The following is a 14,852-nucleotide window of genomic DNA, read 5'->3' on the forward strand; positions in this document are numbered from 1 at the left end:
GACCTCCTGCCTGGCAGCTCCAGCCTCAGCATCCTTCTACCAATATATTCACAGTCTCTCCTCTGAACACGTCCAAACCACCTCGATCTGGCCTCTCTGACTTTATCTCCGAAACATCTAACACGAGCTGTCCCTCTGATGTCCTCGTTCCTGATCCTGTCCATCCTCGTCTCTCCCAAAGAGAACCTCAGCATCTTCAGCTCTGCTGCCTCCAGCTCTGCCTCTTGTCTTTTCTTCAGTGCCGCTGTCTCTAAGCTGTACAACATCGCTGGTCTCACCACCGTCTCGAACACCTTTCCTTTCATTCCTGCTGATACTCTTTTATCACACAACACACCTGACACTTTTCTCCACCCGTTCCAACCTGCTTGCACTCGCCTCTTCACCTCTTCTCCACAGTCTCCATCGCTCTGAACCGTTGACCCTAAATACTTAAAGTCCTGCACCTTCTTCACCTCTGCTCCCTGTAACCTCACCGTCCCACCTGGGTCCCTCTCATTGACGCACATGTATTCTGTCTTACTGCGGCTAAGCTTCATTCCTCTGTTTTCCAGAGCAGACCTCCATCTCTCTAGATTTTCCTCCACCTGCTCCCTGCTCTCACTACAAATCACAATGTCATCCGCAAACATCATAGTCCATGGAGATTCCTGTCTAACCTCATCTGTCAGCCCGTCCATCACCAGAGCAAACAAGAAGGGGCTCAGAGCCGATCCTTGATGCAGACCCACCTCCACCTTGAACTCCTCTGTCGCACCTACAGCACACCTCACCACGGTCTTACAGCTCTCATACATGTCCTGCACCACTCCAACATACTTCTCTGCCACTCCAGACTTCCTCATACAATACGACAGCTCCTCTCTCGGCACCCTGTCGTACGCTTTCTCTAAATCTACGAAGACACAATGCAACTCCCTATGACCTTCTCTGTACCTCTCCATCAGCATCCTCAAAGCAACTTTTCTGAGACATAAAATTGAGGTTAAAATCTGTTTGGCTGAGGTAAAGCAGAGCAGCGCTGCAACAGCAGCAGGCTGATTTGGACCTAACACAGTAAAGGTCAGATCGGATTTTGATCAGCTAAATATTAGCCTATATTGATCCATTAATCCATTATTGGCCCTGATACTGATCTGCCCAGGGCATCTCTAGTTTTATATGTTGTATTTTTCGAATGAAATTATTCGCAACTTTAATACTGTTACTTGCAAAGATATTACTCTTTATTTTTGGTGTTTTAGTGGTAGGCATGCCAGTCTTTAGGATGTGATTCCAAGCAGGTATTTTGCAACAGCTGTCGTGTGCTTGGCAATATGGATAAAATCTTATATATCAGTATGTCATTTTTATTTTATCCAAATTGAATTTACAGAGCATTCAGTTGTGCGGCTACAACCCAAACATTTCAAGAATCACGCAAGTGCATCAGCTTCATCAAATAAGCTGAACTGCTTCAAGTGCTACATTTAGAAACATGAAGAGAGAGAGAGAGAGAGAGAGAGAGAGAGAGAGAGAGAGAGAGAGAGAGAGAGAGAGAGAGAGAGAGAGAGAGGCATCATAGACATCATGAAACATGGAAGCACAACTACACACTGCTTTATTGGAAGGGGTCACAAGACAAATGTTAGGAACCACTTGTTTAATCTTAAACAATATTATATTTTTAAAAACTGCTCTTTTTTGTGTGTAAAAATCTTAATCTGAAAAGTAACTTAAGCAGCAACATTTTAACGCCAGTTAACCATTTCCGTGTTCTGTTTGTGTGATGCATAATTTACATATAGGTGACACAGAGCAGGTATAGATTGTCATCAACCTGCTGCATGTTATCACTTCTCATATTCAAGGTAGGCTGTTTGGATGCAGAGGACAAACCCTCAGACGCTGGTGTAGGGAACTCATTCAGGTGGGATCTTGCAGCTTTCAAAGGTAAGTTTTTTCTTACATGCAGAGATTATTAAAGAGGATAAAATACTGCAAACAGTCATGAAAATGAATATGCAAACTGTCACAAGCAGACAGATGTTTTAGTTCAATTGGGGGGTTTTTCACTCTCTTCTCTCGAACTGTAAGAATTACAAGTATGTGATTGTGTAACAAAGACAGAAAATAGCTAAAAAGATAAAAGCATGCAAAAAAGTATAGTATTTTAAATTAAAATGAGGTAGCAAAAGAAGAAAATGTGATAGAGCATGCACAATCAAGTATGAACTCAATAAATAATAGAGTAGCACTCCTGTTTAGACATTTCAGTCCATTTATCTAGAACATGCTGACAAAGACTTTAATATTATTTTACAAATTATTCTTCCTCTTTTCACTAATATTGTTATTATTATTGTTGTTGTTCTGACTCAACATTAATCCACTGAGAGGTGTTTGTAGTGATGTTTGCATTTTTCCAGGAAATGATGACAGCTGATATATGAAAGAGAGTTTTGTGTGTTTATTGCTGATGAAACGTCTCCCAGCAGGGCAGAGTTATGTAACCCAAGACAGGTGACAGCCAGTTAAAGATTCAGTTTATGATGTTTCAGTAAAATGAGAACATGAATCATTGTTTTTCAGTCAGTTTTAAACGTAACATAATAACTTCTATGTTGAAGTTGTATGTAGTTAAGCCCGCATTAGTGTTTTGGGGGCCGTTTTAGTCTTTATTGACAGGAGACAGTAGAGACAGACAGGACATGAGGACAGACAGAGATGGGGATAACATGTAACTAAGGTCCCTGGAACATTTTCACGCTAAAATGTTGATTTATTCCAAAATAATGCCAGCAATAAAAAATGGACAATCTGTCCACAAAAGCTAAAGTATGCAGATGGTTCATCACGTGGTCATGTGAACCTCCTCATCCAAAATCAGAGGGCAGAGGGGCGTTCAGCAAGAAGTGGGGCATCGAGCACAGAAGACATCCTAAACTGAAACAACTGGTCCATGTTCTGTGGCTGCACATCAGCACGATATATATTTGCATACGTCAGCAGAACTTGTTTTACTATCTGAAACATCAAAAATCATTTGATTACATATTATTAGCAGGTAATGTAACAAATGTTGAGGAACGACAATAGAAGCTGAACAGAACATTTTCTGATCTGATCTGATCAGTTTTACTGCATTTGTGTGAACTTGCACCTCACAGCTTTAGTGATACCACTGAACAATGTTAGGTAGATTTTAAAAAACCTGCTCCCTTTTAATAACCTGATCTCTCCAACAACAGGTTTCACTCTGAAGAATGGAAGATTTCTACATTAACATCACCTCACAGTACAAAAGCTATAATCACAGCAACATCACCTCCCACTATGATCATGATGAGTATTACAGAAAAGTTGACTTCATCCTGTATGTGGTGACATGCATAATCATTAGCATCAGTCTTCCTTTGACCCTCGTGGCCATCTTCGCTCTTTGTTCTCTGGTATGTACATTATGACTGAGATTTATATATTTACTGTCTGTGTCATGTGTCTGTCGTCTGAAGGATCTTGATCTGGATTGGGGGCGAGGTGTGAGGGGGCTGGGACGAAGGGGTTGTAATGACCAATACATTTACAGGAATAATTTATCGATAATTAAAAATTACATGAAGCTGATTGGACCCAATAAACACACAGTTTACGTGTTTCCATTCCAGCCTTCTCCTAAACTCTTGAGGTTAATGGCACCATTTAGTTACAACTCTTCGAAAAATAAAATAGTCGTCAAATTTGTCGGAGGAATTGGTACATTATTCAGGATCATTATTTGGGGTATTTATTAAAAAACGATCAAGGAATGTGTGAAATTTGGTGGACATTCATACAGGATGAAGCCTACTGACCTTCTTCATCCCCGACTAACAACTATTTGATGGATTGCCATAAAAAATAATACAGACATTCATGGTGCCCAGAGGTTGAATCGTAGTAACTCTTGTGATCCCCTGACAATTGCTGGGCAGAGCCAGATGACAGGTTTGGGTTTGGGAGGAGGTGGAGTTCAGACCGTTTACAACTGCTGGTTTACTTTGACCAATGTTTTCCTGCAGGTGCGAAACGATCATGTTGTTCCGATCTACGTCATCAACCTTCTCGTTTCTGACATCATTCAGTTCTGCTGCATGATCGGTGAGGTGGCAGAACCTGAGGATTGGAAGACATCTGATATCTTCACTTTTATTTACTTCTATTGTCTGATTACCAGTGTTTACTTCATGATGTGTGTCGCCTTGGAAAGGTAACTATCTGTCCATCCAGTCTGTGTGTCTGCCCATTGTATTACTATATAACTCTGAAGCTTCTCAAAGACTATGTGTCTGTCTTGTGTTACAGGTATTTGGTCATCGCCTGCCCACTGTGGTACCGCTTCAGACGAAGCGTCAAGACCTCTGTGGTGGTCTGTGTGGTGGTCTGGGTCCTTCCTCTTGTCTTTCTCCTCTTTATCTCAGGAATCTCCATCATTGTCGTCCTCCTCCTTCCCTTCCCACTGTTCATATTCTTCCTGGGTGGGACCCTCAAAGCCCTGTCTGCTTCCATCTCGGTCCCCTCTGACGAAAAACGACGAATTGTGAGAATTTTGGTCCTGGTGCTGCTTACTTACACGCTGCTGTTCCTGCCCACCATCATTTGGTTCCTGTCAGAGGAAGCAAGTGATAACGATAACTTCAGAAACCTGTCTGTCATGTTAGTTAGGTTGAGTCCTCTTGCAGACTTAGTTCTGTATGTTTTCATGAGGAAAGGGACCATAGACCAGCTTTTGGCCTCTGTTTGCTGTTGCAGAATGGACAGTAATGATGTCAGCATATCAACAGCATGAATGATGACAACATTTACAGTCAGCTTCATGCAGGCAGAGAAAGAGGGAGAGAGAGGAAGGGGAGAAAACAGGAGGAGAAATGTGGGAAAATAGAAAGGATGGAGACAGACGGATTCTGCCATCTACTGATATGATTTCCAGTAAGACACCTAGCTGTAGATAAAAGGAAGCTTTGGTTTGACTCTGCTGTGGGAGAACTGGTTGCTGGGAAATGTTTTGGTAAACTTGTTCTGGTTCACTGTGACGGCTTCAACAAATGTAAACAAAATATGATTTTATTAGTGTGTTAGCTGTAAGTTGGTGTCTATCATTATTATCCTTTAATCACAGAAGCAAACTATGGAGTTACTTTTGTGTAAAAAAAACATAGACGTGCATCAAAATCCAAATGACAGCTCACTTGACTGCAGTCAAAAATCTACAATCTTCTGCATCTACATGCACCAGACGGCATTGATTTGTCTTCTCCACGACTGCAAAACTCCCTCTGGCGTTTACTAACAGCGGACGCTGCCGAGCGGTCACTTCGATCGACGCTGGCCAATAGAAGAGGTCCCGCCCACCAGATTTCAGCTCAATATTTTGGACTGACAAAACTTTGGGATGACATTTTTAATCACAAATTTGTGAGTGTGGATGTTTTGCTCTCAAACGTATTTTTGATTGCATAATAAAGACACAAAATTAACTCCATAGAAAACCAGATATTATTTTTGATATACTGAGCTGATTATAGCCGCCACGCCGTCTTATTCCTAAATCTTTATTTTGACTGTTGTTTGTATGTTTAACACAGGAGAGCATTTTCTTTGTTGGTTTCTCATACACATTTTAATTTAGTTGTTTACTTTTCCTAATTATAACTAATGTATGTCTATCACTGTATTTGTTTTGCTTTTTTGTTAATTTTTGTACAAATAATAAACTAAACCACATATTTGTTTATCTTTATTTAATATACGTTTTGTTTTTGGTGTTTTAGTGATAGGTACGCTAGTTTTCAGGATGTGATTCAGAGCAGGTATTTTGCAGCTGTTGTGTGCTTGGTAATATGGAGAAACTCTCTCACCACAGTTTATGTCATTTTATATGGAATTGTACGCTTTCTGGAAATTCAATAAAAAGTCTGTTTCCAGACAAAAATGTGAATGTTTGCCTTTGACTAACTCACTGAATTAAAACGTGACAAATGAAGCTCTGGCGAAAGTTCAGTCAGGAAGACGCTGCATGCTTTGACCCGTAGTTTAGTTCTCATACCAGCCTGCCGTTCACTCCTCTCACACATGCCCACTCATAATTTCATTATCATTACCCGGGGCTGTCAGTCGTGATATGTAGGCCTACGCTGCCACGAACTGTGATGTCAGCTGTTCCCTCAGCTGGCCACATCTATCCAGCAGCACAGCGACACACCTACATTGTCAGCCTACAAAAATCTCCCCGAAGAGTCTAAGCTCGCAAGACTTTCTGTCAAGACTTAATTACACATAACGTCTGTCATAATAAACAACTCTCTTTTCTTCATTCGCTTGTCTCTCCTGATTGAAATGAAGGTACAGCAAAATCAGATTTTTCCAAAATACCAAATGATGTTTTCACATAACTTTCATACTTTTTTTAGATAATAATTTGGGGCCCGAATTATAAAGTGTGACAGGGACACAACAGATAAGACAAATATTTTTCAATGTAAGTTAGTAAAGTCTACTGTATGTTTCCCCTTTTTAAACTTTAGCTGATCATTAACTGCGATCCAATAAGTAATAAGCATATTTCTAAAAATGTTACACAATTTAAATACCTTGGCTTTCTGCAGGGCGACACTTTGTAAACTAGAAAAGCGCATTATTAACGTGTGATTGCTAAAAGATTAAAGTTAAGACTTGATAAGCTGTACGGTGCACAAAATCATGATGATAAATTATATTAATATTAAAATGATATTATATTAATTAATTATAACATACATGATAAAAATAGACTACAAAATACTTCATTCAGTATTGAGTAATTTCCATTCAAACTCCATTCAGAGCCCGTTCGGTTGGTCCACTGATCCTTTCCAAACTAACATCTTATATTTTCTGGTGGATCTCTGACTATTTAAGCATTACTGTAACAGGATTTCATCATCTCTGCACACTTTACTGAAAAGGTTTTGGCTAATCTGATGGATAAAACCCCATTTACACCAACATACAGTCCTAATTGAAGGTCTGTTTATACGAAGAAAGAACTGAAAAGCCACAAGCTATATGTATTTGTATATGTATAACTGATTTGTTGATGTGTGGGTTAAGAGGCTAAGGAATGTCTTGTCTTATAAACCAGCTTCAGTAATTTCGCACTGTATAAAATATTGTCCAGCAGGCCTGAGGCGAGTAGATGAGACTTGTAGGCCTACTATTAATTAGCTAGTAATTCACATTTATTCATTTGGGAGACGCTTTTCTCTAAAGTGACATATGAGTGAGGTACATTGGGGAGTTTAACCCTACTTTCATTTGTCTGTCAATACTTTCAGAGGCAGTAAAACAGGAAGCTGCTGCAGAAGATCACTGACGCCATCTCTTAATTGACAGTTTAGCAAACTCTGCAACACTTTGAGGCTGTCATGCAACAGATTTCAAACTTCCAACTGTATGTTTTCCTTTTTAGTATACTTAATGCATTTATGTCTTTAACCACGTGTTAAGGTAAGGTTATTGATCCCTTGCTGGAAAAGTGATTGCGTTCCTGCATGTAGACTGTTTGGCTGCAGAGGACACAATAGAAGACTTTGGGGTAGAGAAAACATTCAGATTGTGTCACATCTGCCCCTGGGACATCATCTGCCATGCCCTCTACCTCTAATTCAGTGCCTCTACAGATACTCAGACCTGCCACTTCCACTCTGCCAGATCTAGACTCTGCTACCATCCTGCTCCTGTTTCCTGCCCCTTGTCTGGTCAAGCCCTACTGTTCTGCCCTGGATCCCTGCAGTCTCGGATCTCACTCTGGACCTGCTTCCTCGGCCCCTAACCGCCCCTGTCCTGTCCAGTTCCTGGCCCTCAGCTACCAGCTCAAGCTTCCCCTAACCTGCTGCTCATCTCCCCGTGCTTTGCAATACATATCTTTTACCTTATTCCTGTCTCCTCCTTTAAAGTATGTAAAAATACTCTGCTATTAATATTTTGTTTAACATGGTTATCCCACATGAAAAGTTAAAAAAAAAAAAAAACTCTGAAAGGGGGCTGGAAGCACATCTGCTCTTTCTCCCTTATTGAGAAATTCTGGATCTATGAATGCCCCGCCCACCACCGCTGCGTGTTCGCTTGACCGGTGTTAGGTTGACCAGTGCCGTTGATAGCATGGATGTGGGTGAGAGACATACATCCATGGTGAGAGAGCCGTGTGCGTCAAGATGGCTAGAGTTAGAGGAAACATCGGAGAGATTCAGCCAAAATAGGGTAGTTAGCTAAAAGTAATAGATAAACAGTTGAAATAGTTACCAATAGTAAAGGATTTAGTTGAAATACTTAGTAGGCTATTGGATTGGCAGTCAAAATAGTTAGCTAAAAGTAATAGATAAACAGTTGAAATAGTTATATAAAAGTATTGGATAAACAGCAAACAACAGCAGCAATGACACAGCAACTAATGTAACTAATGTTAGCTAGGTTGTGGGTTAGCAAACTCACACCAGCTCCAGACAGCGATGCTCACAACTCTCCTGCTGCTATAGCTAACATCACAACAACAACACATCTTGGCAAACTAGAGAGTCAGCTGAATGTTTGTGGGCAAGTCGTTTAACGTTACCTGACACACTAATTGTTTATTTCCCATTTACAGAGCCGGGGCTGTGTACAAACACCGGAGGGGTTTTTCAGCACACACACTGAACGGACAGCTAGCGGACCGTGAGGAGATATTTGCTGAATTTGACAAAAAGACGTGTATTGGATTAGAATCTCATACCCCACCTTTAATATGTGGAAAGCTCCTAAATACTACAGAACCAATGAGCCTCAGTGGCCGACTTTATGGAGAGACGGTGTAGTCCCTCATTCGTCCAGGAGTGTTCTATCGTAGAAAAGGTTTCAGTCGTAGTCATCTGGACACTGTTTTCAGAATCAAGACATTTCGGCTCCCATCCGGAAGTCATTCTCAATTGTGAAAATGGTCTGAGAACTCAGAAATTTAAGCTACTCTGTGTTGCTTAAACTCCGCCCTCAGGGAGGAGTCTACCTGAGTGTCTGCTGTTTACTCTGCCTAGTTTCACCTGAAACTGACCTTCTTTTGTTTCCATGATGGCCCAGTAATCAGTAATCAGGCCTATTGTTTTCTGGCTGCACCTCCCTCATCACTGTTAAGTACCTGATTAGCATATGATTGGCTTGACCACGGTGTTAATACACTGTGGTAAACGGTTGGCAAGTTGAATCTCAGACCACCATTTCTGTTTAAAGAGGGGTTTTCTTTTTTCACAAAATGGCTTCTTTGACTCCTCTTTCAAACCAACTCTTCTATCTTCTCTCTGAGAACAATTGAAAATGACTTCCGGATGGGAGCCAAAACGTCTTGATTCTGAAAACAGCGTCCAGATGACTACGACTGAAACCTTTATGGAGAGACACGTGCCAGAACCATGAAATTATCAGAGTTCAGAACATGTCATCATTTTAAACAGGAACATCAGAAATTGATCCAAAATCCAAAAGGGAATTGATTCTACGAAGTACAACTTCTAACTTCACCCTGCTATTAGTTTAATAGAATCTGAAGCTCTCTGATTAGATGTTTATTACAGCAATGCAATCAGGAGAATCAACCAGGAGAGTTTGAAATGATGTCCATCCAAGTTGAAATGATCCAAGAGACAGTCACCTGACACTGTCTCTGATGCATGACCAGGACTGTCACTGCAGGCACACTGGGCACCTAAAATAATAATCCCACCCAGAAGTGGATGTTATCGTTATTCACTTTGGAATGAAACTCCTCAGCTGTTTGGATCAAAAGGTCCAGTGGCTGTTTTTCCATCACAGTGACCCAGCTGCAAGGTCAGTAAAATAAAACAGTAATAAAAAATAAAAAACACTGTGTGATTTTTGTTTCCTCGTGGGTAAGAAACACACTTTAGGTACCCACAAGATCAACAATGACTCATGTTTGGGAGCGTGACTCACTTGTTGTGGCAACCGTGTTTGGCATTTCATTCAAAACACGTAGGTAGTTCATTTGGGAAACACCCGCCCACACACGCACTCATAAAACGAGACAGATGACAGCCTGCTTTATGGAAATTCAACCTGATAAAGAGATCTGTTTGGTGGAATCTGTCAGCTTATTAAAAGATTTATTTGTGTTTATTCCTGCGATCAAAGCAGAGAGAAACAGGAAGCAGCGGGAAGAGGAGGACCGATGTGACTGCGACCCTGTTCAGACCTGGTGTTTTGTTTTCTCCTCTCGATGGATTTTATCTGCTGTAGCCATTTTGTGCATCACCTCGGGTACAAATGTCAAATCCACGTTGTCCGCCATGTTGTTTAACAAAGGAAGATATTCTGTGTTTGGGAGGTTTGTTGATCTTTAAGCCTGGCAGACGCCAGGGATGTTTTTACATGACAAAGAGCAACGACTAGATACTTTTTTGTAAGGGGTCACCAACAGAAGAGGCTGAGAGTTAATCTTGTTAATGTGTTGACTTTTATAAGCTTATCAAATGTTTTTTGTTTTGTTTTTTTTACTGACAATTAACTCCAGCTGTTAAACAAGCGTGGTGGAGCAGAAAGTACAATATTTACCTCTGAAATGTGGTGGAGTGGAAGTATTAAGTAGCAGAAAGTAAATGTGCCTACTCAGTAAATCAGTGCAGTGGCCCTTTAAGTAATCTAAGAGTATGAATCTGTAATTTGAGGGCAGAAATAATGAAACCCCCCCTCGACACCTACCAGATGGGTGTGTTGACTGTCTGATCACAAGTGGACGGCTCAAAATACAGATAATCTATGACATGTTGTAGTGTGAACAAAGCCGGATTTGAATCCTGAATGTGGTACTTCCTCCTGCCCACTGAGCCACCAGGACGCCCTCATGTTGACTTGTTAATACCCACAATAAAAAGATCATTTCCACCGAGGCTGTGTGAGTGAACCTAGTGATCATGAGGACGCAAACAGCTCCGTCCACGGAGATGTCACCCGCTCCCACGCAGCTCCACTCTCGTAAAATCAGTTTGACACCCACCTACTCACAATGTGACAGGGAGGCCTCGTTCGTGCGCAGAAAACACTCCCTATTGTGTGTGCGGTCAGTGCGTGACGTCGCAGTCCTGAAGCGACGTGGTGTTTTTATTAGTAGGAAGTGAAGGCAGGCTGAAAATAGACGGCGTGATTCAGAGCTGGGACCGTTTTAGCCCTGATGTCGAGCCAAACTGTAGAAGCCCTGCGTAGGTCGTCCTCCAAATTAAATAAACAGGATGAATTATTATGCTGCAACAGGCTGTCGCTGCTGGGCCAAACACAAACACACACACACACACACACACAAACAGCCTTGTATATTTATAACACAACAGTAAACAGCAGAAGCTCTGTGTAGACTACAGACTCTTTTGGAGTTTGCTGTCATCTAAGTCTTAATGTCACAGAGGCTTTTATTACGATGTACTCCACTTAAAGGGCAGGTTCACAGTTTTTCTGTAATCACTCCCCCTGCTCATACTTAAGAACTTGGATGTTTATGTGCAGAATGGTGACAGTGCAGAGTTTGTTTTCACATTCATCTGAGGGGAAACGTTTGTCTGAGCTCACTTTAAATCTCAGTTTCACACCTGGACGCACCTGCAGGATTTTGTGACATCACAACTAGTTTGGAGCCAATCACGGTCCAGTATGTAACTTACAAACGTGCGATGACGCCAGGTCACAACCACTGAGAATGGACTTTTTTATTAAAGTATCCAGCAGTTAAACTTCTAAAATGAACAATATTTACATATTTATAGATTCTGGATTTTACGCTGAGGGAGAAGAAGTACATGCATTTTGTACTCATACATGTATGAGTATTTCTATGTCTTAAAACATGTCAGGAGGGGACATTTATTTTTTTATTAAACTCATTCATCCCTCAGGATGAATTGTAATAACTTTGGTGATCCTCTTTTCATCTAGCGCCATCATCAGGTCAACGTTTTAATTTGTCCAACACTTTGATTCATGACCAAACACCTGCAAAACTAAGGACATCAGCCTCAGCTGTACTTTGTGTTTTGTGCTAATTGGCCAATGTTAGCATGCTAACATGCAACCAAAAATGGCGAACACGGTAAACATAATACCTGCTTAGCATCAGCAAGTTAACATAATCATTGTGAACATGTCAGCGTGCTGTCATTAGCATTTAGCTCGAACGACAGACTCACAGAGCTGCTAGCATGGCTGTAGACTCATAGTCTTATTTACATAGTTTCAGTTCTGTTACCTTCTCATCCTGAACGAAAAACACAGCGACGGTATCTGCACTTACACTTTTTGTGTAAGCAGAGGAAGTGATGCGTCTCAGCACTGAGGGCTGTTCTGTCTTCGCATTGGCCCGCAAACCAGACGCGTGAACGATGCTTACGACCAAAAACCACACATACGCCGTTTCCCACACATAACCTGGGTGGAGGTCGATTAGTCTTATTTGCTTAGGAAGGTTCCTACCTGAGTGAAATGACCTCGAAGTATTTAAGCGGCAGCCATGATAAGAGCTGTTCGAATTCTCTAAATGCTAAGGAAAGGCGCTTCACTGCTTCCTTTCATATCTCCTTTAGCGTAGATGACCTCTCACGGCAGAGAGAGAGGGAGCGTGTGAATATGGACAGAAGTGTGGATCGTGAAGCCTGATGTTACTCTTCTGTGGTTTATCAGTGAAGTGTACGAACTCCACTGCAGACTGGAGTCTGTTAACAGGAAACAGACAGACAGATCCGTGTTATATAGCCTACGCCCGTCTCCTCTCCTAGAAACTGTGATGAACTGGCCGTGGCTCACATATCTCGCCCCGGCCAGGCGCTGTCTCTCTTCATCTCCTTGCAGTTCTCGTGCATTAGTTCCTGTTGTTGACTGTGTGGCTGCTTTGTCAGACAGCATGTTGGTGTTCAAGTTTGCGGTCTGCTGTAGTGTAAAACGTTCTCAAATTGTTGTTAATAACTATTAGATATAAGTTATCCTGGCCATTCAAATTAATACAAAAAACATGAATATCGCGCTCAGCACCCCCAACTGTGTCTGACTTCCAGCGTCCCTGCCTGTACTCCGTTTCTATTTCCATTCCAACCTTGTTAATGAAGTAATATTTTCCCCCGAGTTGTCCATGTTTATATCGCCTGCATGAAACCACACGGTAAGAACGCACAGGGCGAAACTAGACGCGCTTTTTGTAGTCCATCTTTGGAACATTGTAGTTTCACCACGGCAGACCCACGTCAATAGCATCGCCGTCGCACAGTTACGTCGTCTAGTGTAGTGCCGTTGGATTCTCTTACCACCGCAGTGTCTTGTCCTGAGTCCTTATGAATTCTCCTTCACATCTTTCCTTGACCTCATGACAGTTTCCACTCAAGTCAAGGAAAAGACAGAGGAGGGACTTTTCGACCGCAGCCCTGGTGTTTATAAAACAAGAATGTGCAGTGAGAATGCGTCACCCTCAGACTTCAGACCAGCGTACAGTTTTCTAGAGATATCTGCTGATGAGGTGGAGATTAAATATAAAGTGAGAGGCGTAACCTTTATTGTAAACCAGTGCTTGTTTAGGTTGTTTGCCAATTTCACGGATGTGATCAGATGTACATGTGATGAACTGGTGGTACGGGTGCGTAACGACAGCTGTTCTGGTGCTCTTGGAGTCCAGTTTCACAATGTTTGAGATCGATAAAACATAACCACACGTATGTGCAACTGCATATTTCTGTCTTTGTGCGTGAACACAGTTTTAGTCATGAATCCACTCAGAGTTTTATGCATCTGGTCTCTGGAGTCTTCAGGCGTGAGGTCTGCAGTCGGACTCCTCTCTCTGGCAGCTTCTCCCATAACGTGATGGTAGCTCATTTGTCTGTGAAAGGGATCATGGGAAATTAAGATTGACTGATCACATCAAAGCACATTTCTCCAGCTCTTCGTCAGCCAGTCTCACAAGAGTTCACGGAGAACACACATTCCCACATCTAACTAATCAACAAGTAGTCACAAACCCGACTAAAGCAATACAGTAAACATAATATTGTTTAGCTGATTTGTAATAAATGATTTTGCACAAAAAATGAAGTTTCATTTCCCTCCAAGTGTGGATTTCAGCTGCTTTTTGTCTGCAGATTACAGTAAATTCATTAATGTAGTCATTTAAAAAAAAAAAGATCATGTGTGTTATGTAACCATGATTTATTTGTACCAGTACAAACATTTTAGATCATCAATCACGTCAGCCCTCTAAATATCTCCTTTTCTGGCCTGTTTTCTACTTCATGCAGCAGTTTAGTTTCTCCGCTGTGTGTTTCTGTGGTTTGTGTTTCTGAGGTTTGCGTGCCATTGTCCCTCAGACACTTCAACTTGAGTGCATCCAAATGTGTTTTGTGACAGAGGCTTTGGTCCACAGAGTATAGACAGGAAACTGGATCTGGGGGCCAAAGAGTCCCACAGGGAACCTTCACATGCAGCTACTGACATCAAGCATAACCCTGGGTTTTACTTTGGAAGTAGACGATGAACTGGAGTTTACCCCAGAAACAAATTCACAGTTGTTGGGCCATTAATTGCACCAGCATTAGTGGCTTTACTGTACGTGCAGAAATGAGTAGAAACCCTGCAACAAGTACTGCGAATGGCACAATGATTTCTGCTTTATCTGTCAGACACGCAAATTAGAAGTACAAAAACAGTTTTACAAACTGCTTCCTCCAGTGTTTTTCTTGGTAAAATCAGCCTTCTGCATTCTCAGCTCGCTCTCTCTGTACAACAAGAAGTCGACTTTGTGTCTCATTTTAATGTTGGCTGTGTCTCTGCTTGCAGAAATCTGT

General features: G+C 41.6%; 2 protein-coding genes across 4 annotated transcripts in view; one reads left to right on the forward strand and one right to left on the reverse strand.

Annotated features, from left to right (window-relative positions):
• The first annotated feature begins 1,612 nt into the window (after positions 1–1,612).
• Positions 1,613–4,953, forward strand: LOC122884581 (G-protein coupled receptor 4-like). Its single transcript, XM_044214666.1, has 4 exons — positions 1,613–1,932; positions 3,231–3,431; positions 4,041–4,228; positions 4,324–4,953. The coding sequence occupies exons 2-4, from the start codon at positions 3,246–3,248 to the stop codon at positions 4,805–4,807; spliced, it is 858 nt and encodes a 285-aa protein (XP_044070601.1). The 5' UTR covers positions 1,613–1,932; positions 3,231–3,245; the 3' UTR covers positions 4,808–4,953.
• The window catches only part of znf365 (zinc finger protein 365), a 31,947-nt gene continuing 21,637 nt past the window's right edge, over positions 4,543–14,852 (reverse strand). The window contains exon 7 of one of the 3 annotated variants that reach the window (XM_044214662.1): positions 4,543–4,624. In XM_044214662.1, the coding sequence (XP_044070597.1) occupies positions 4,588–4,624 (37 nt within the window). In that variant the 3' untranslated portion in view covers positions 4,543–4,587. Of the gene's footprint in view, positions 4,625–13,565; positions 13,892–14,852 lie in introns of those variants that run through there. The other 2 variants (XM_044214660.1, XM_044214659.1) reach the window with 2 other exon arrangements.

The sequence above is a fragment of the Siniperca chuatsi genome, linkage group LG11, assembly GCF_020085105.1.
Source record: "Siniperca chuatsi isolate FFG_IHB_CAS linkage group LG11, ASM2008510v1, whole genome shotgun sequence".
Classification (NCBI taxonomy): domain Eukaryota; kingdom Metazoa; phylum Chordata; class Actinopteri; order Centrarchiformes; family Sinipercidae; genus Siniperca; species Siniperca chuatsi.

Excerpts from the sequence above, each read along its gene's own strand:
- LOC122884581 (XM_044214666.1), top strand. The coding sequence starts at position 3,246 with ATGGAAGATTTCTACATTAACATCACCTCACAGTACAAAAGCTATAAT. Across the intron at positions 3,432-4,040 it reads TCTTCGCTCTTTGTTCTCTG|GTGCGAAACGATCATGTTGT; the intron begins GTATGTACATTA and ends GTTTTCCTGCAG. Across the intron at positions 4,229-4,323 it reads ATGTGTGTCGCCTTGGAAAG|GTATTTGGTCATCGCCTGCC; the intron begins GTAACTATCTGT and ends CTTGTGTTACAG.